Source organism: Crocodylus porosus, unplaced genomic scaffold (assembly GCF_001723895.1).
Source record: "Crocodylus porosus isolate Cpor-Errol unplaced genomic scaffold, CroPor_comp1, whole genome shotgun sequence".
Taxonomy (NCBI): Eukaryota; Metazoa; Chordata; order Crocodylia; family Crocodylidae; genus Crocodylus; species Crocodylus porosus.
In genome coordinates, this window is record NW_017728909.1 from 49489688 (window position 1) to 49510466 (window position 20779).

A 20779-nucleotide genomic window follows, 5' to 3' on the forward strand; every position below is an offset into this window, starting at 1 on the left:
GATGTGGCTCCCTGACTTTTGCCCTCAGTTTCTTGTCTCTCTGAGGCTTGTGCTTACTTACATGCCTTTCCCAACCCCAGTAAGGTACCTGGATTCTTTCTTTGGCCTTTGCAAAACTATCTCCTGTTCCAAACCCACCTCCCCACAGATGGTCTGGCCAACTGTTGTCCCCAGTCTGAGAGGGATGTAACAGAAGTTTTGTCCATGGAGTGGTATACACATCAATAAAGACATTTGTGATGCAGCAGTTTCAGGCAGCTACAGAATAACTTAATGATCTCAACCAGGGTTCTTAAGTCATAAAAAGGTTCCCCAAACCATCATGCGAGGGTAAACAAGGACATTCTAGGGGCTAGTGCTGGTTGTTTGATATAATGGTGCAGTAACTGACTCCGCAGTCCTGCAGAGTGTCATACAAGTGCCTTGGGTAACATTAATTGGTATGATCAGTGGGCTGGATACAGTATTTTAAGAGCATATCCCCAAACATTTAATTGTAAAAATGTTTAAATCTTGGTTGGATTTAAACTGCTCTTGAAACAACTGACCATATAACTAGCATACAATATCACAAGTAAGGCTGTAATGCCTAAAAGTGAGGGAGGTAATTCACCAAAGGCAAAAAAATAGAAATTATAGTCTGTCTCCCCTTAAATATGCAATCAAAGTTTGAGATGCTGGAAGATGCTTAATAGTGGTGGTGGTAGGGAATTAAGTGCAAAAAGATAGTTATTTAGGCTAGACAGGTTGGTTCAGCTCCATTTTAGGCATGGCGTGAGAAAGTTGTGTTCATTTAATTTTTTTAAATCAGCCACTCAAGTTATGGGTCAATGTACCGTGTGGTAAGGCTTTTTTTTTTTTCTTTTAAATATTTGTTCAGCTTGTAAGCAATACTTTGAAAAGTACCCAGGTGATCATGATCTTCTGTGGGAAGTTGAAGGAGCAGGACACTGGTTCCAGAGAACACCTATTACCACTATATTGCAGAGAGAAATGCTCAAGCTGACAGGTAAGCATGCAGAGGCATAGCATAGCAGCACAGCTCTGTGCCGGGGTGGAGTGGCACCAGCTCCTGCTGTGCCAAATGTGGCAATGCAATCAGCTTCAGTAATGGCTGCTTTTGCTTTGCCTTTCCCCAAAAGGCAGGACCTGGGGCTGGTACCCCAGTCACCTCTTTTGTTGCCTCCTCTCTGCCACCTTTTCACTACTGTTAGCATGCTTTGTGTAACAAGTGCTAGGCTCCAGGGGTGGCTATGATGTTCTACTCTAACTCTCTCTGGGTATACTTCCCTTCTTCCTACCTGCCATACCTTAATACAAATGTGTAGTTTTTAAAGGGGAGGCTGTCCCAGGGACCCCAGAGTGAGCCCTCATACAATAATAAGCTCTCATGCAGTAAAAACTGGGCTATAACAAGGGCTAATTACTTGGCCTCCAACCTCCCCTGTAGCCATGGCCATACCTTGTAGATGTTGCTGTCCAACAAATCACCCTTGTTGAGGCCTCAGTCTTCTCAGCCTGTGCCCCTTTTTCTCTCACTGGGCCATCTAGCCAAGATCCACTGTACTGGACCTGGGTTCCAGCTCTTCCTCACTCTGCCCTGGGCTCTCCGTCCCTCGTTTCAACCCTCTTTGGCATGTGCTACTACCCTCTCATCCTTGGGCCTGCTGTTGCCTGCTTGAGTCCTGTGCACCACCCCTGGCAGGATTCCAGGCACTAAATAGCAGTGTGCCTCATGGGTGCCCTACTGCAGCCTCCCCATCACTGCTTTGCTAGCTGTATCTGGTTCCTTGGTTTAAACTTAACCAGAAACTTAAAAGGAAACATAAGCCTATCAGTTGTAACTGAACTCTGAGCCCACTGGCTGTAATGCAGCTTTAAGCCTACCAGGTCTATGAGAAAGCCCTCCTCATCCTGGGTCCCAGCTCCTTGAAAACCTTCAGCACCTTGCTTTCAGCTCCCAGGTATAACAGGATCCCAGTCAATTGTTCAGCTACAGTCCCCTCTCCCTGTTGCCTGTAGGGTCAGACTGCCTGCCCTGACTCAGGCCTTGGACTTGTATGTTCCCTAAGCCCAGCCCTCTTCCAATCAGGAGACTTTTCCAGACTGGTTGCAGGTGTGCCCTTTACTGTGATGGGCCACTTACTGCCTTTCCTCGTACAGTGGGCTCCTGTTTAGCTGCCTGGGTTCTAGCTGCTGCAGTTTCTCTACTTACAGTAACAGAAGCTCTGAGCTTTCTGTTATGTTTAGAAATGGTCAGATTTTCATTGATGATGCATGTTAATGAGAGTGTAAAAACTCTGCTTGGAGCAAGATTGGACCCTACATAAGCTTGCATTCAGAGCCAGTAACAGGTTATATAAACTGTATCTGCATTTGTTTTTTTTGTTTTTGCTTTTGAAAGCAGAAGCCTCTCAAAAAGAAAACAACAGTTCCCAGACTGAGGAGTTGTTTCTGCAGTCCACCATGGAATCTGAAATGAGAAATGACCAGAACACAGAGACTGAAACACAGCTAAGTGTAGGTACACAGATGGTTTTCTGTATATCTACAAGTTTGGAGCTTCTTATAGTGCTTGCTAAATTATATATTTTACATCTTTAGTTTTGTTAATCCGGGAGTGGGCAATTATTTTTGGTTGGAGGGCCGCTTAAGGAATTTTAGTGAGCTGTTGAGGGCTGCCAGGGTAGCCCCACCCCTTGAGAGGTGCCCTGCCCCCTGGCTGCCATCTTGGGACCAGAAGTGCTGCCCCTGACCTTTCCCACTGGAAGTTCCTCCCCTTGCCCCGGGAAGTACTCCTTTTGGGAAGGGAGTTTGCCAACTTGGAACTGGAAAAAACAAATTGTATACTAAAAATAAAACATCTACAATAACATCTTTTAATTTTATTTCAAAAAATATTTTTTCCTGATTTGTGTGTCTTGTATATAGAGGTGATTTTATAATAGCTCAAAATGAAGTCGTACTCTTTTATATTGTGGAGGGGTGTGGGGTGTGCTTGGCGGGTTGTGGGTGCATGTGTGTAGTGGGGTGTCTGTGGGGGCCCCCCCTACAAACATACCCCCATTGTGCACAATCCATGCTGCCAGTGGCAGCAGCAGGTGAAACCCCCTGGCAGTGTGGGGTCCTGGTTAGACCCAGAACAACATGTGACCAGACCACTGGCTCCATCATGCAGAGCTCACATACCCAAGTCCTGTGCTGCCAGGTCCCAATAGGGCCCAGCCCTGGGGCACTAACACGGGACCTGGACTCCCACCCAGCTGCCACTTCACTCTCACCTGCCACAGCCACACCCCTCCCCAACCTGCCACCACCACTGCTACCACTCCCACCCCCCACCACTCCCACCACCACTTCCCCCACCCGCTACCACTACCACCCTTCCCCTGCTGCTCCCAATACCTCACTCCCTGCCCCCTCCCTTCTTCCCTGACCTCCCCTCCCTCTGCCCACCCATCCACCACTGCTGCCACTTCCCCATGCATACTGCTGCCACTGCCACCACTTCCCCTGCCTGCCACCGCTTCCCTACCTGTGTGGCCAGGGTCAGGGCCGTCCTACGGGCAAGAGTGGGAGTGCAGCATGCGGTGCCCCCAGGGAGTGAGCGAGGCTCGGCCCCATGTGAGCACAGCAGGGGCATCCGGGGGCCAGGCCGGATACAGTGAATTGGCAAGCATCTGCCCGTGGGCCAGATGTAATTGCCTGGTGAGCCAAATCTGGCCCAAGGGCCATATTTTGCCTGCCCCTGCGTTAATCCTTTGTTAGTTAAAATATTTGTGGAACAGAAAGATGAGCCTTTGTTTGGGAGATGGTTTTATTTTGTTTTGATAAATTTCTAAATCTCTACCTAAGAGACTGGATAAACTCAGAAAAACCCAGAGACAAATCCTGGTGAATAAATTTATAACAGTCATGGATTTGATAAAAACCTGTGACCTCTGTATTGATACTTCTGCTTTATCCCCTGCTTCCTTGGATTGTTTGGCCCTCAGTGACTCCTTTACAGAAATCCAGGGAGCTTAGACTTCTAGCAGCTCTACAGTGCACACCAAGGCTTGAAACCTGGAGTTACAGCTAGTCCACAGAACCTATGACTTATTATCAGTTTATGGATAAACAAGCAAATTACAGTAAGATGAAAGGGGGTGGAGCCTTACCATACAGGAGATGCCTTGTGGTAACTCTCCTGGTGTCTGCTGTTACCCTACAGCAGGGGTGGCCAACCTGCAACAAAGGTGCCACAAGTGGTATGGGCAGCCTTTGTATGGCATGTGGCAAATCGGGGACAAGGCAGAATGCAGAGTTACGGATCAGGTACGGAGCTGAAAACAGCAGCAGATAGAACAGGGAGTGTAGGGCAGGGAGAAGAAAGAAGCTGAGAAGAAAGCCTTTGTTTCAGTCAGTTTTTCCTTTCCATGGAGTCAGAATGGGCTAACACCTGTCCAGGCAAGAAACAGGCACAGCAGAGCAGCTGAAGTCCCCATTCCCTTTAACTTAACTTTTTTGTTTGTTCATATCTCGGACACCCCTGAAGATCAGCAATTTGTCACTGAGGCTGCAATACAGAAAAAGCTAGAGAGATGCTTATTCTGCTGCTTGTTGTAGCTGAATTGAACTGATTTGCTCTCAGGAACTATGAAAAAGGGATTTTTTTTAAATCAGTTAATACTAGTTAATAACATATTGGTGCCCTGTTGTTTGTTGCTTCTAAGGGGCTCTTGTGGTAGGAAGCGTCATCTGAATATATGGTGACGGAAATGCTTCTGGTTAAGTAGGTTTTGCTCTTGTTTGCAGTGTTGACTGCGCTAGGGTCACCATTATCTTTTTGTAAAAGGAGCACTAGCTGCTTGCTTGTACATTGCAAATTCATCCAGGACTAGTAGAATACTAGCAAGCAAATGGTCCTTTCCTTTTATCTTCCCTGTATGTTAAAGAGTATGAAATGTCTGAATGGTGTTTAACAACTAGCACTGATGGATTATTAGAGGGCTTAGGGAGGAAAGCATTGCTATCAGTGGTGTAACTATGGCCAGGCGACTGGGGCAGCTATCTTGGACTTCTTCTTTGCGGAGGGGCAGAAAAAAAATGGCTGCTGCTACAGTGCACAAAAGCAGCCAGAAGTTGTCATTGCTCATGTGTCACAGCTGCCCCAGGTGCCTGACTGTGTTGTTATACCTCTGATTGCAGTTGACCTCCTTGCTACTTCCTGGGTGTATCTACATGAGACACTGACTGCGCAATAGCCAAAAAATAATGCACAGTAATACGTAACAGCACGGACAGTGCTAATATGCTACTGCACAGTATTACTAGGCTACTGTGCAGTAGCATCACCTAAAAGATGTTGGCTGGTGCTACTGCACAGTAACTCTGGTTACTACACAATTAGTACTTGCTACTACTTTAGTACTTGCGCAATAATATCTTGTGTAGATGCCCCCTGTAGCCTTCTTAGGTGAATATTCAGAATATGACTCTAGAGCACAATACTCATCCAAAGAGTGCAGAAGTGCTCAAGCATCAGATATGTCGGTCGAAGACAACTGTGCATTGGAGACTACTGCATCACAGACAAATATAAAGTAAAATATACAGATTACATTCAGTTCCCTCACAGGAGGATGTAGATTCTTTGTGTACATATTTGAATTCTCAGCTAAATTTGCCCACATATGGATATACAATGAAATACAGGCAGTCCTCAGACTTACTGCACAATTGGTTCCTGAAAACCGTGTCTTAAGTCAAAACATTGTAACTCAGAATCTGTTTTCTCATAAGAAAATGTTATAAATGGGGAATTGATTCCTGAACCAAGGCCTGATGCCCTATTTTCAGAAAAAATACCCCAGAATTTTGTACTTGATCAATTATAGATCTAGCTACATTAATGTATTTGTATTGTAAATAGCAATCATGTTGATTTGGAAGGACTTCTTTGAGATGACTTTGGACTTTTTGAAGGGCTCTTGGTTGAACTTTTTGAAGGGTTTTTGGCTGGAGTCTTCTCAGGAGTCTGGCTGCAGGTTTTTTGGAATCTTGTCTGCTTTCTTAAAGAAAGTGTCCAAGGAAGTTTGGACAGATGTTCTCCAGGGAGATGGGTGGCATGGTGAAGTTGGATCAAACATTGTAAGTCGGAACTGACGTCGGAAAGTTGAAACAGTGTCAATTTATAAACGTTTTAAGTGCAAAATGTTGCCAGTCAAGGACTGCCTGTTTTTTAAAATTTTGTTAAAATATTATGAAGCTGTTTCTTGGGACAGAAATGCTATAAAATAAAGCTAGGGTATTCAGCAAATACTATTGACTGTTAATGCATGTGAACCTGTGTTGTACTAAACAAGTAAAATGGACTTGGTAGTAAACAAGATGAAGCTCCTAAGCAGAGACTATTTCAGTAGCTGGCAGGCTGGCTACAAAATTAAAGCTTAACACTACTCTGAAGTGAAAGCCAGAGCTCCCATTGACTTCAGTGGTGGCAGATTCAGGGTTTTCGGCATAAAAAATAGTTACTGATGTCAGAAATTCATAGTCCAAGTGAAATGACTTCAGCTAGCGCTCCTACTTTAAATAAAAGTGCTTCCCAAAGGAGAAACTAAAAGAAAATAATGGTGATTTTTTTTTCTTTGAGTCTGTAAATATCCTAAAGCAATGGCTCTGATTCTGCTTTAATTCATAACAGTAAGTTCCCAACTCTGAAATGTAACAATGACAATTGACTCCACTGCTTATCTAAGCAGAAATCTCTGACAACTCTGTTTAGCTGAGGTTGTCTGATGCAGTGACACAATTATATTGGGGAAGAAAGCATTTAATTGCTGTTAAGGTTTCAGGGTGGTGAACTAGGAATTCAGGTTTTACAAAAATGTCACCACCTATTCCTATACACAGAAGGGAGAAGGAAACAGGAGATGCCTATGTTGTGAAGGATTTGAAAGATTGTTGGGGAGCCAGCGTGGCAAAACAGCCCAACTCCTTCCAAACTGCTCAAACCACTGGTAGCTTTTTTCCAGAGAACCGCATTAACAACACAAAATTCCATAGCCTGCTGAGAACTTGGGAGCAGCGTAGGATAGGATAAACTTTCCAAAAAGTGCTTGCATGTGTAATACAAGGACTAATATACAACTAAACCAATCCTTCTGTGTTAAAATTTGTATGAAGCAATCTCAAATAGTAATGTATTACAGAATGGTTGTAAACCACTGATGGTCTTATAGAAGAATATATTATTTGAACAATGTGACTGGAAGTTCAGCAGTGCATGTGAAGATCATTAGTGATGGCTACTTTAGGTAATCTAGTCTAGGACAATATAATTAATTGTAGCCTTTTAAAAGTGAAGTTTATACTATGTTAAAAATTATTAATAAAATAGAATTATGATTGGTGGGTCTAGATATGGATAGAGTAATCTTTTTATTCACAAATTTAACAGACTTCTAACTCTTCATACTCTAGCTAGTACACACAAACACGTGTTTTTTGTTTTTCTGACTTATCACCTCCATTACCTGTAACAAGAGTTAATAAATTTATTACCAGTTTTGATAATGTTGTGTGAATAGGTGCTCTTGTATTGCATGACAATTTGAAGTAAATATCAGAACCAAAATGTAGAAAAAAATGTATTTAGAAACTTTTAAATTTAAATATATTTAAAATATTTTTTAGAGAAAAGCAGATTACTTATGGGGAAAAGATGCTGCTGCCTTTTTCCTTGTTTCTTCATTCCCCTCTTTAGAATGTAACTGTTCTTCTAGGGAATTGCTACTTTGAGTGAATGAATTCTTCAGAACATAACTGGGGTTTGGGTGGTTCAGCAGTTTCAGTTAGGAAGAGGTAACTTCAGTAGGTTTTGGTTTTGTTTTTAAATAACCTTGTGAATGTTTGGTTTTTGTTTTTTTCTGTAGACTGATTCTTCAAAGGATACCACAGACATGCAGGCAAGCAGTTCTGCAGGTAAAATAAAATAAAGTGCTGATTTATCAGTATTGTCCTTGTATTTTAGAGGATAGGGGTCCACTTAACTATTTTTAATTTCTGTGCACCTCCATTCATATACAAAATTAGATATTATATTATAATCTTTTTGAGGTGTTGTGAGGCCTAACTATTGTTTAAGTTGGGGGGTCAGCAGCCTGTGGTCCTCAGGCCAGTTCTGGCCCATAAAAACCTTGGATCCAATCCATGGACATGGGGTGCCTGCTGTGGCCACTTTCCTGTGCCACCTTGGGGGTGGGGACAAGACACAAGCAGTGGCATGGTTCTAGGACCCACCCACCCACTCACCTTCCTTTGACCTGGGGTGGGGCAGCCCACAGCCAGAAAAGGTTGCCTACCTCTGGTTCAAATATTTTGAAATCTGGAAGAAAGGCACCGTACACTTAAAAATAGTACTTGCAATGAAATGATATTTCAGTTAGGCCCTATCCATGGCCACTTTAATGAAATAAAAAGGTATTTTGTTGTCTTGATCTAGGAAGATAGTGTTTGTGCATGTAGTTTTTTTCATTTCCATTAATTTTGCTGTTTCTTTAAGAGTTTGCTGTTACTCCTGTTTCTACTCGGACACGAAGCAGTCACTTAAAACGTCCCAGGATAGGAAAAAATAGCAAGGAATCTGAACTTGAAGCTCCTCAAGGAGAGGGTGAGAATATTCATCAGGCATCAGAAAGTGGGTAAGGCTGTAGTTTTTCATTCTGTAGTTTCAATGGTGTTAGAAGTATATAATGCCTATAGGTACCTGCTGTATTCTATTGCAGTGTTTCTCAACCTTTTAAGTAGCAAGCACCCCCTAACTTCTGAAAATTTTAATAAGTACCCTAACTCTCAATTTTCCAGGGGTTTTGATATTTACTGCCATATGTTGGAAGAAGGGCTGTGTACATAAGGCTGTGATATGACAGATGTCTGATCTAGGGTGGGTAGTTGCCACCTTTTACATCAGGGGTGCACAATTCAAGTATTTACCTGGGCTAGAGGTGATGTTGGCCAAAGCTAGGAGGGCTGACACCAAATTATTACTGGGGAATTTAACATTTTTGTCATAGTTTTGAAAGGAGGAAGGGGCAAGAGAGAAGAGAGAGTGCTGGGGAACCTGCCTGTGTTTCACGTACCCCCAGGGGTACGCATACCACAGGTTGAGAAACTGTGTTCTGTTGGACAGAAAAAGTGATTCTACCCCTGCTTTTGATCCGAATTTTCTGATTACCTGATCTGATGGGGAGGAAAGCAAGCTGTCAACTGCAAAGTGATTGCACCAAAAATGATAGTTTGTGCTTCTTGTATAAACTTGATGGATATTGGGAAACACAGAATAAACACAGACTTTACAGAGCTTACTTACGTGTCTGGTTATACATCAGTCTGCATTGATGGAAGAAGATCTGTGTCCTCATGTCATCATTTCTTATGGCTTGTTTTTGTTGGAAACCGTAGTAATTTCACTTCAGAATAAATTTACATCTTAGTACTGTTTATATAGTTGTTTTGGTGTTCTGCCCTTTCACACTGCTTTGTGCCCTGTCCTAATTGGATGTGCTGTTTATGTGTGTGCCCTTTACTGCTTTGAGGGGAAGGGTCAGGTGACTAGATGTCATCTCCCTGTTTTAAAAGTTGATGTGCAGCCAGTTATTGTTCATCAACATTGCAGCACTCCAGCAGTTGGCATAGCTACCCTGTTGTTCTAGTCCTGTGCTGTGCTGCTTCAGTGTGCTTCTGGATATAGCTGTGCTGAGTCTGTGGATCACCTTGCCCCCTGGGGAGAGGGAACAGTTGTGAAAACCTTCGAGTCTAGACACGCATGAGGTAATTCCTGATGTGATAGCCAATCGGGGTCATAACTGAGAAACTGTGCAGTGCTGTTTTAAAATAAGGGATATGAATATTGCTTACAAGAAAGCAAAGGAAAGCATCGGATCTCTGGCAGTGCTCCAGCTACTTGCCCATATTATGAGAAGGTAAACAGGATTTGGCAGGAGATAATCAGCTTTGACCATGCTTCATCTTGGACATGGCTGATACAAAATAGGACACACAACTGTGAGATCAATCACTCCTCTGCACAGAGATGCACCTTGCAGCAGGAGCTCTTCAATTTTCAAGAAAACCCAGCCTTTTTTCACAGAAAGCACTCAGGCTGCCAGCATCACTGCAGAAGAGACCAGTAAGCATTGTTACTTTTGCGTTGGTTGGTGTTGCATGCTGTGATGCATGCTGGTATCACTTTACCATCTTGGATAGCTGTAAGCTAAACCCTTCCATGGGCAGATCCAGGATCTTGCAAAGGGGTTATGAGAGTAGCAACAGTGCTGCAGGGGTGGCTGCACTCTTGCTCACAAGGGAAGGCAGACCACACTGTAGAAGCAACAGACAGGGTCTTTTTAATTCCTTCAGTCAGGTAACAATCTTCCCTCCTTTCTCCCTTCTCTATACATAGTGGCATGTTCTTCTCCTTTCCCCTCCCTTCCCTTCTTGCCACTGTTCCCACTATTCCAGGACGATTGGGGGCAGGGGGAAAGCTGCACGTGGAGCCAGTTTCAGGTAGGGACAGTGTTGGCTACAAAGGACCAACTCACGGGATCATCATAAAATTGTAGTGTATCGGACAGATGCAGAAGTCAGATCATAAACCTTGGTGCTGATCCCCTCAAACGCACAAACTTAACTCATGCGCACACACGGTAGCTAGCTCTGAACACTAGCACTGGTGTCAAGATATACCTATCCCCAAGCGCTGGAGTCTGCCGTCGATGGCCAGTTGAGGCTTCTTTCAGTGCGATGTTGCTGCACAAGGGGGTCACCAGCTGGTCCTTCTGGCTGGACAGGCAGGGGTGCTGGTCAGGTCAAAGAGGATGCCATTGGGGGGTCATTCTTCACTGCCTTTTATCCCTCTCTGGCAGACTTTGGTGACTCCCCAAGTCTTGGGCTTATCAGGGGTCGTTGACCTCAAGGGACATCCCTCTTGGTAGCTGCTGGATGGCAGCTGTCAGCCCCAGGGGTCACGTCTGCATGTACGTGCAGTCTCAGGAGTCCATTGATGAATTTTGATTGATTCACTGCCATGATGAATAGAGCTCTGGAAGTTGTTGATCAGGGGGTATTTCAGCCCCAAGGGTCTGTTTCCAGCATTGATTAGTTCAAACAGGGGCTTCCATACCTTTAACAATGAAGTTTCTGGGAATTCCTGGCTCTTTATTGATTCTTTCCTCTCCTTGGTCTCTGATTTTGTAGGTGTTAATTGCCGCATATTAACATGCTTATCCAGACTAGCTACTGTTACACAATCAACCACATGATTCGTTCAGGGACCAGCTCCATATAGAGATTCCTGCTTTTGCTAACATTGTTACATGGTACAACTTACTTTTAAACTTAAGTACATTTGGAAAAGCGTCTACAAGCTCTATTTTTACTACAAATACACCTTATATAAAAATAATAATGATATATTAAAAGAAAGAGTGAGAGGAAGGAAGAAAAGGTAGAAAAGAGAAAGCATCCCCAAAAGGGGGCAAATACTAAAAGAGGGGCTTTTGCCATATGGAGGAGCTTCACATTTGGTGGGGGCGGGGACAGGCAAAAGAGTTGGGTTTCTTGCTACAACAGCAGTTGTGGCAGCAGGTGATTCCCTTCCCCCTGCCTACTCCTTGGCTGGCAGGGAACACCCAGCAGGACTGGGCAGGAAGGAGGAACCTGTCTGACACTGCTCTGTAGATTCCAGCTGCAGTGGGCAGGAGCAGCTCTGGAGCCTTCCCCAACCCCACCCCTGCCTCTGGGGCAGCCAGCGACAGTGGCAACAGTGGATAGAGGATGTGGGAAGAGAAGGGGGATAACATGCTTCTGAGCATATGGGGGGAGGAAAGGGGGAGGAATGCATACCTGATTCGGGGACTTAAAAATAAGGTGTTCGGAGTTCGCGAGAATGTAAGAGTTGACCTGAGCCCTTTGCAGTGGTCAGTCTGCTAACCACAGCTGCCCATTTTGTATGGTGGCTCCTTCTGCCCTTCAGTATGTTCATGAACCAGCTATGCCAGTTTTGGAAAAAAAAAAAAAAAAAAAGAAGTGTAAATGTGTTTAAGGTCTGAGCAGTCCATATTTTTAATTCAAGTATGTGGTGTTTTTACATCAAAAATATCAAACATGGCCTCTGGGCCAGATTTGGCCCACGGAGCTCTGTGATCTGGCCTGTAGGTCTCAGACCAGTTCAGTGTGCTATAAGCAGTGTGCGGAGCTGGTCTCTGCATGTGGGCTGGACTCAGTGCTGCGGATGCTGCTTACAGCACCGGAAGTTGGTCCAGGGCATGCGCTGTATGCAGCACCCATGCCAGAACAGCCATATGCACTAGCTCTGAAGCTGGGCTGAATCAAGTTGCATCAGAGCCAGCAGGCAGTTACCCCATGCTGGCCTCTTATGCCATGTGCATCACACATAGCTGGTCCAACCATGTGTGCTGCATGCAGCACATGCTGGCCCTACCCCAGGGCTCACTCTGCATGTGGTGCACAGGGTCAACATGGGGTGCCCTCCCAGACTCGTCCTGTGAGCTGGTTCCAGCACATGCAGACAGCCTGGAACCCAATCTGGACCAACCCCAGAGCCCATCCACAGGGCCAGCCCCATGTATCACATGCAGAGCAAACCCTGGAGTGGAGTCAGCACATGCTTGCCTCTGGGACTGGACAGGTCATGCACACTACAGGTGGCAGGGAGTTAGCATGGAGTGTGTACTGCAGGAAACACCCTGCTGTACTGGTCTTGTGTGCTGGCTCACATTTCTTGATCTCACCTGAAGATTGGCCCAGTGTCACCCATCCAACCTACAGGGCTGGATTAGAGGAACATTCCTGGTTTAGATGAAGCAAGTGAATAAATTGGTTCATCAGTGTAAGTTAGATATGAAAACTGATCTTAGCAAGTCATCACTACATGATCTGATGGCTGCCTTTTAAAAATCTTTTTATCAGTACAAATCGTAGACTCAGATTCTTGATTTTGATCAAGAAGTGAACTGCAGGAGTAAGCAAACTCTAGGTAGGAAATGCCATGCACAGTGCTTCTAACAGGAAACTGCAACTGGATTTCACTGTGCCTCACACATACTACACAGTAGCAGTAATGGCAGAGCAACACATGAGCATGACCAAATGTGATATGAAGTGGAATTTTAGATCTTGAAAGTATTCTAATATTGCAGAGCAAGGCTACTTTCTTTTGAGTTGCAACCGAGACTACTAAGCACCTCCAGCCACATGTCCCATTAGGAGGTACTGTTCTGAATAACAGCAAAGCGGACCTTGCTCAGTTTTCTTTTGCCTTTTATAAACAGCCTCCTTTGCTGTTTAGTCCCATTGATCAGGGACAATTTTCCACTGTTAAGTAGTTCTGGTCTGTACTCTTAGGATGGTTCCTGTGTTTTTATCCAATGACGTTTAATGTAAAATGCATATGTCGTCCTGGAAGCAAAGACACAACATTTATGGGTGCCCCAAAAGATTGAGGTAGTCGTGCCTTTCCCCTTCCCCTTCTTGTCCACTCTTTGAGGTCCTTGGCAGATATTAATTTAATAATACAATGGGATCTAAGCAATTTTATCCCAGATCCTAACAATGGTCTCTTCCATGCCAGATGTTAAAGGTCTGGCATAGTAGGATGCACACTTGCTGGAATCTGGAATAAAATTCCTCAAATCCTATTATTTAGTTAAATCAGTATTTGCCAGAGTGTGTAGCTGGCTGCACATGCACTGGAGCATGCGGAGCTGGAGATCAGTAAGTGATGGAGCTGCCATGGACCTGTGAGCCTGGCAGTGGCCTGCAGTGTGGCTTTTAAATGACCCTGCCACAGGAAGCCAATAGGCTCCCCTTGCATGGGGACATTTAAAGTCTTGGCATGCATCCCAATGGTGGGCTGTATGCCAGGTGTTCAAATTTAAAGCACAATACAGAACAGCCACAAAGATGTTCTGTATTAAATGTGGAACATCACTGTGGCTAGTTTGCCATTTTATCCTGTGATAACTTGGCTGGACATGTGGTATGTTACAATTTTATTACATGATTAACACTTTAATTGTGTGATAAATATAATGCCTATCAGGTCCCTGACCTAAGGAATCTTGAATTCTTAACTGCATAATTGCATATCTTCAGCAGAAGGGTGGAGAATGGCCCTACACCTAAATCTGCATATAGCCTGATAGGAACTCGAACTCCTCAAGTTGTGTAGAGAGCATCAAACTCCAATCTCCTGGACCCTGGGTGAGTGATCTAACCACTGTACTGTTATATGAAAGGTGGGCATTGACGCATGTTTCTGAATGAAGGTGACCATGACTTATGTTTGATTGGTGCTGTCAGTATGTGCTCAGAATACATCTACCAGATCACAGCCTTCAGGGGGATTTAAGTGCAGGGATGATTACTTTCTGGATAGAAATTGAATTGCTGTGTTAGGTGGATGGCAGGCTGATCAGCTCTGCCAAGTTGGCAGCAACCATGGGTATGAACAAAAGCAGAACTCTAGTAGTCTTGGGAACTTTACTTAAAACGTAATCATCTATGGCCTTCCAGGTACCTAAGGGTTAAGTGGGGGTTATGGACTTCAGGCACCTGAAGTCTGTCAGAGTCTCAGTTTAAGCACCTTACCCTCTTCAGACCCTCCCAAGATGAGGAAGAGCCTTCAAGGATGGCATCGCAAAATTGTAGCGTGAAGAAAATGTAACTGTGCTGGTCTGGATGCTGAAAACATGAACAGTAACTGGTTGCTACTTTTTGCATTAGAGTCTATACTTGAGGCACCTCGATAGGTACACCACCATTAGCCACAGCCCAATGTCCAGCAAACCTGAAAATGAATTATATTGGGAGAGAACCCCCCCCCCCCAAAAAAAAAAAAAAGAAAAATTAAAAAAAAAACAGCAAAAAGAAGAGATACTGAGGGACTGTGCAGAAGTCTCTGAGGAATAAGAGAGAGTGTCTCAGAATGGCTGTGGTTTCTTAAGGGTGGAAAGCCATAGGACAGAGAGGAGCCCCTCTGTTTCCAGGGAACTGGAAGAAAAGGGGTGGCAGAGAGGAGCCTTGCGTTACACAGGAAATGGCAGAAATGGATGGGACAATGCAGAGGCACTTGGTGGAGATAACGTGCAGGCACACGCTTTCTGATACTGATATCGGAACTGCTGCTCACCTACTAGTGTTGCACCAGCCTTGAGGTTCAACAGCTCCAGTTCTACAGAATTTTGAGGCTCTTCCTTTTTGGGGCAGCAAGCCACCGCTAGAACCCCCTGCTGCAGATTCTTCCAGTCTGGCACCAAAACCATGATTCTTTCAAGTCGCATGTGGAGTTGCTGCCATGGCATTCTAACCCCAGGCTCCTGCGCATGTGGAAAGGCCGGTCACAGTGCCTGTTTGGCTTTCTGCATCAAGCCAGAAGCTCAAAGCTTGCGAACTGAAACCTTGTTCTTTCATTCAAACCCCTTCTGCTGCACAGCATTCACACATTTGTACTTCAGGAAAGTGAAGTGGGGAGTAGGGATTTTGTTTTTAAAGTTCTTTTTTTTTAGCTTTGTGTAGTGGCTAATGTGTTCTTGTACAGAGGAAGATTGTTGTACACTGCTTGTGACCTCTACAAAGGATCTGCAAAGCATATCTAACAAAATTGATCATGTTGACGATCAGTCCCCTAAGATGGTGGGCCACAGCAGTGAAAATGACCAGCCACTGAGTGCTTAAGTTCCACAATATTAGAATTCATTGACACACAAAAGAAACAAGCAAGACTTCACAAAGCAACATCCCACAAAGCTACTCGGGGAAGGAACCTTGGCTACTGCTACGTTTCCTCCAGAATAAATTTGTGCCTACCATTCTAGGTAAAATAAAGGCATACAAAAGCACCTTACCCAATACTTATGCATCCCCCACCCTGAATTCACATGAATCATTCTGTTTAAGAAATGGCTGCCTGGTACACTAGACAAATGTAGTATAGCAACAGATACTTCATGTAGCCCAGCAGACTGTGTCAGACAAGCAACTCAAAAGTGTAAAGCAAAGCATACTTCCAAAATGATAAATACTGTGCATGAAGTTTTTGCACAAGGCATTCCTGAGAATGTGTCCTGATTTGTCATTTAGGAGAGGATGTCTTGTGGGTTGCTGAAAGCAACTTGAAATCCCCTAGATCTCTTCCCCCTTGTCCTTGGCGAAGGGGGCAATTCTTTGTTCTCTCAGATGTTGTAAAGACCCAGCAGGCAGTAAGAATTCAAGCCAGCTGCCCAGTTGGTGGCTGGCATTTACCTTCAGTTTCCAAAAGTTATGCTCCACTGTCATCCTGCTCCTGCTTTAAATGGTACTTAACAGATGCTTTTCTAGAATCCATATGTCCAGTGAAAAGCTTTGTCATACTGATGGCAGAGGATGAGTGGGTTCTTATAGGCCTAACTGTCAATCTGTCCACATCAGTCTGGTAGCTACTGATCAGTAACAGTTGGGGTTGTGAGTTTTCAGATGGTGATGACAATATTCTTCTGAAAATAAAAGAAACTCTCATCTTGGTGTAATGCCTCTACAGTGCCAGGACAGGCTGTCCCTGGATGTGCAGGAAAGTGCTCAAAATTTGGCCTCTTGTGTCTAAAGCGCAGTCCTCTCAACTACCTGATGGTTACTGTGTGAGCCTAGAGAGCCTGCTGCACAGAGTAAATCCATTATGAGAAAGTTCTGTCCTAAAATGACTATTCCACCTCATTGTTCTTGTTCATCCTGCTTCCACCCTCCACTTGTTGCAGCTGTCGGCTGGAAGGGGTAGCTGTAGCTGCTGTTACAAAACCTGCAACCAGACTTCTTGTAGTTGGTGTTTGGCCTCAAAAGTTGCAATCCTTTCCATAGCAGGGACATACATCTTTGGGAAGCCATTGTGTATTCTCATTTAATAGAATCGTAGTGCAAAGGGTTTTTGGTTGATGATGATGGTTGATGTGGAGTCTGAAAGTGGCTGGCTACTCAGAATAGTGAATCATATGGGAAAGTATAAGAGGAATTGTAGGACTTACAGAGATTTCCATCAGGTGTGGAACACAGTGGAAACTATCTGGAAGCTACCAGATATTTCATGATGTGCTGAAAGAACCTGGCAATGCTGCAGAGGAGTGTGGGACACCTGTCCTGCACACTGCTGAGTGGAAATCTCCCCATGTGGAAGCAGTGATTCATAGTGAAGTAAGTGTTACCTGCTTGTTTGGATGAGGCTACTGAGTTCCAGTTAGCACAGAGTAAATCCCATCACATAGACGAGCCCAGATTTTTAGTTTGATTGTGCATTAATCTTTTTTGGTATTGGACTCATAGAAGAAATAAATCTGGAAGGGACCTCAAGAGGTCATCTACTCTAGCCCTGTACTCAAGGCAGAATCTTCATTGATGAAATTATTGGTCTCCTTCAGAATCAAAGTCTAAATATGCCTTGATCTAAAATTATGGTCATCCCTTTGTGATGTATGTGGATGTGTATTTGTAAACTAGAAGCTAGGATACAAGAATTGTTTTAGCAAACAAGATGGAAGTCAGACAATTTATTGTAAGGCTATGTATACGTGGAATTACTGATTAATCTAGAGAAATATCATGGGGTATGTTAACAAACAAAAAGAAATACCAAAGGGCACTGACAGATGTGGAGGAAAAAAGGCTTTACTGGAAGAAGTGCTGTGTTAGGTCAGCTTGGCTCTGCAGTGTCTGTATAAAGTGGGCACTTGTATCTAAAGCTGATTCAGTCGGCTGTTAGATAGAAGTGCCAAAAAAGCCATGCTGAAGCACTTGATCTATACAGATTGGACCAGCCGGGTTCCACTAATGTGATGCCTCTTATGGGCATGTGCTGGGTTTGGTGCGGGGGAGTGTGGGGTTTAAAGTAAAGTGTTGAGGTTTTTTTGTTTTTGGTTTTTTTTGTTTTTTACATCCATAAGCAGCCAAAATGCCACAAATCTGTCACGAAAACTGAGGAGAATCTTTTCACTCAGTATCTCTCAAACTTGATTGTTTGGGTCTGTTAAACAAAACAAACAAACAAAAAACAAAAAAACCCAAACAAACCCCAAAACAGGGTGATTCAGAGGAGTTTGGATGTATTCTATTACAACAGCACTGCAAGTTTAAGCCAGGGAAACAAAATCAAGTGGCCTTTTCATAGTAATTGGAATGTGGCTTGTGTAAAATACCTGCATTCCTATAACATGTCCATCTGGCATCTGTTATCATGGCTTGACGAGCAGGGATGGATTTCCATAGAGAAACCTGACACAATTAAAATGAAGAAATTTTATTTCATCAGATTTCCAAGCTGAGTGCCTTCATGTACTCTACAATTTTCCCAGTGAAGTGGTAAATGGAACCAAAGAGAGATTGTGCTGCTATTTATGCACTCTCAGACAATGTGCTCCTGTATGTTGGACAGTGTCTGAAATAGCCAAAATTAATTCAGTGTTTCTAAAGTACCTGTTTCACAGACCAGCACATAATGCTTCATGACTTTCTAGCTGCAGAGAATTGACCTTTGGGGCATTTCAGAAGTTGGCTGCTATACCTCAAAATTAGGAGAGTGGAGATTTATGCACTACCACTACCAGTAGCAAGATAATGAAATGTATGGTGGTATGAAGTAACCTGATACAATCCAGGTGTGCACACTATTGTTTCTTTGTTCGTATATGAAATTTAAAGGCACTTAAAGCTGTAAAGTACTGCAAAGTAAATGTTCTGAGAGACCATTACCTTTTGGTTGCATCATCTGTTCACTTCTAGCCATTTGTATCCTGTCCATTGTAGTTGGTATATCTGCTGTCTTGAATACCTATTCATTTATACGCTTTATAGGTCCTGTACCATTTTAGTTCTACAAAATTAAACAAGCAACAAAGTTGTATGAGACTGTACTAGAATTGGGATAAATTGCTATTTTTCTTCACATCTTCCAAATTTCCTATAAGTAAGGGATGCATTTTCCAAAGCAGAAAGTCCCTGTGAAGATGTTGGTTGGTTGTTTTTCTGTGTTAAATTCACACATAGAGAGAACCCTGTGTTTTATATACCTCTGCAGTAATAATCTAGTTTAAAAAAAAATTGTAATCTGTTCAGGGGTTGGCCACTGTCAGTTTTTTGGGGTTTGATTTCCTACTTTCAGATGGTAAGTTTGTAGTTGTTTTATTAAAAGTAACATCTTTATGTAAATTATGGTATTTTTCCCATTCAGCATGGGAGGAATGGGGAAGCCCCTTGTTTTGAATTTGAGTACAAGGTAGGGAGCAGGCAGGTGGATGCTTTGGCTTCAGCTCTGACACTAACCCAGGCTTGGGGTCAGAGTCAGAGCTGCAGCCACTGCCCTCCCCCAACACCCTGCTGCCTGTCATCCTAAGTCGCAGCTCCAGCTTTGTTGGCAGGTGTCAGCAGCTCCAGCCCTGGTGCTGGGGCCTGGCCAAGGCTGGGGGCAGGGCAAGAGCTGCCGCTGCTGCAGCCACTGCTACTTGGCCAGGCAGGGGCCAGTGACACTAGATGCTCTATGCCTTGGGCTGGAACAGGACTGGAGCCAGATCCGCGACTGAGGGTATGTGGTGCCAGGGGGCTCAGGCAGCGGGGAGAGCAAGTGCCAAGGGGGTGCAGGTGGCAGAGGGGCCAGTTGTGGAGGAGACAGGGGGCAGGCTGCTTGACTCCACTGCCTACCCTCTGCCACTGCTTTTCCAAGCACATCTACAGGTACACTCAGATTTCCCACTACAGCAGTGAGGGGTACAAATTAAGATGACTCTCCACTGATTAGATACTATACATGGATAATAGAGGTCCATATTACATTGGCACTGATTTCATAGTTTCATAGTTTCTAGGGTTGGAAGGGACCTGAGTAGATCATCTAGTCCGACCCCCTGCCATGGCAGGAAAGACTACTGTGGTCAAATGACCCCAGCACGGTGTACATCTAGCCTCCTCTTAAAGACCCCCAGGGTAGGAGCCTGCAGCACTTCTCTTGGAAGTTGGTTCCAGATCCTAGCCATCCTGACCGTGAAGTAGCGCCTCCTGATATCCAGCCTACATCTACCCTCTGCCAGCTTGTGACCGTTATTCCTGGTCACTGCTGGTAGTGCTCAGGGGAACAGGGACTTCCTCAGTGCCTGCTGGTCCCCCCCTGACTAGTTTGTAACAGGCCACTAGATCCCCCCATTTTTATTTTTATTTTTTTGATAAAAAATGAAAATTGACAGTATTGGCAGTTGACTTTTTTTTTTTTTGGCTGATGTGGCCGATTTAACGTTGCCGATAAATGCAACGTGTGCATATTCAGCTGCAGCATGTGCACAGCCAGCCCAGCAATTTGGAAAGCAGCATCTGGCTGGTAAGCCTGTTGGGCGGAGTGGGGGGAGGAGACAGGGCATGGTGGGGCATATCGAGACCCCTGTGGTGAGGGAAGGAATGGGGCTGGGGCAGGCGCTTCCTAGCTGGGGCAGGGCATGGGACTGAGCCTCAAGAGGCTGCTACATACACCCCAAGGGAGCCATGAGGGGTATGTGTGGAGCAAGGGTGGGCTGCTGCTGTGGGTTTGGATCAGGGGCAACACCAGGCTCTTCCTGGTGGTGGGGCTGGACCAAGTCTGCTCTTGGGGCAAGCAGCAGCGGCAGCACTGGGAGGGGGGCTATGGGGTGACTACAGTGAATTCTGGGGTGGCTTCAGCCTACCCCATAGCCTCCACAATGCTGCCGCCCACCTTAAGTGAAGCCCTGAGCCA

The 20779-nt window shown here is 44.5% G+C and overlaps 1 protein-coding gene across 2 annotated transcripts in view; it reads left to right on the top strand.

Annotated features, from left to right (window-relative positions):
* Nucleotides 1-20779, top strand: part of FAM169A (family with sequence similarity 169 member A) — a 41481-nt gene that overhangs the window by 13131 nt on the left and 7571 nt on the right. The window contains exons 6-9 of one of the 2 annotated variants that reach the window (XM_019532245.1): nucleotides 881-1009; nucleotides 2405-2520; nucleotides 7917-7965; nucleotides 8546-8684. In XM_019532245.1, the coding sequence (XP_019387790.1) occupies nucleotides 881-1009; nucleotides 2405-2520; nucleotides 7917-7965; nucleotides 8546-8684 (433 nt within the window). The remainder of the gene's footprint in view (nucleotides 1-880; nucleotides 1010-2404; nucleotides 2521-7916; nucleotides 7966-8545; nucleotides 8685-20779) is intronic. The other variant, XM_019532246.1, reaches the window with a different exon arrangement.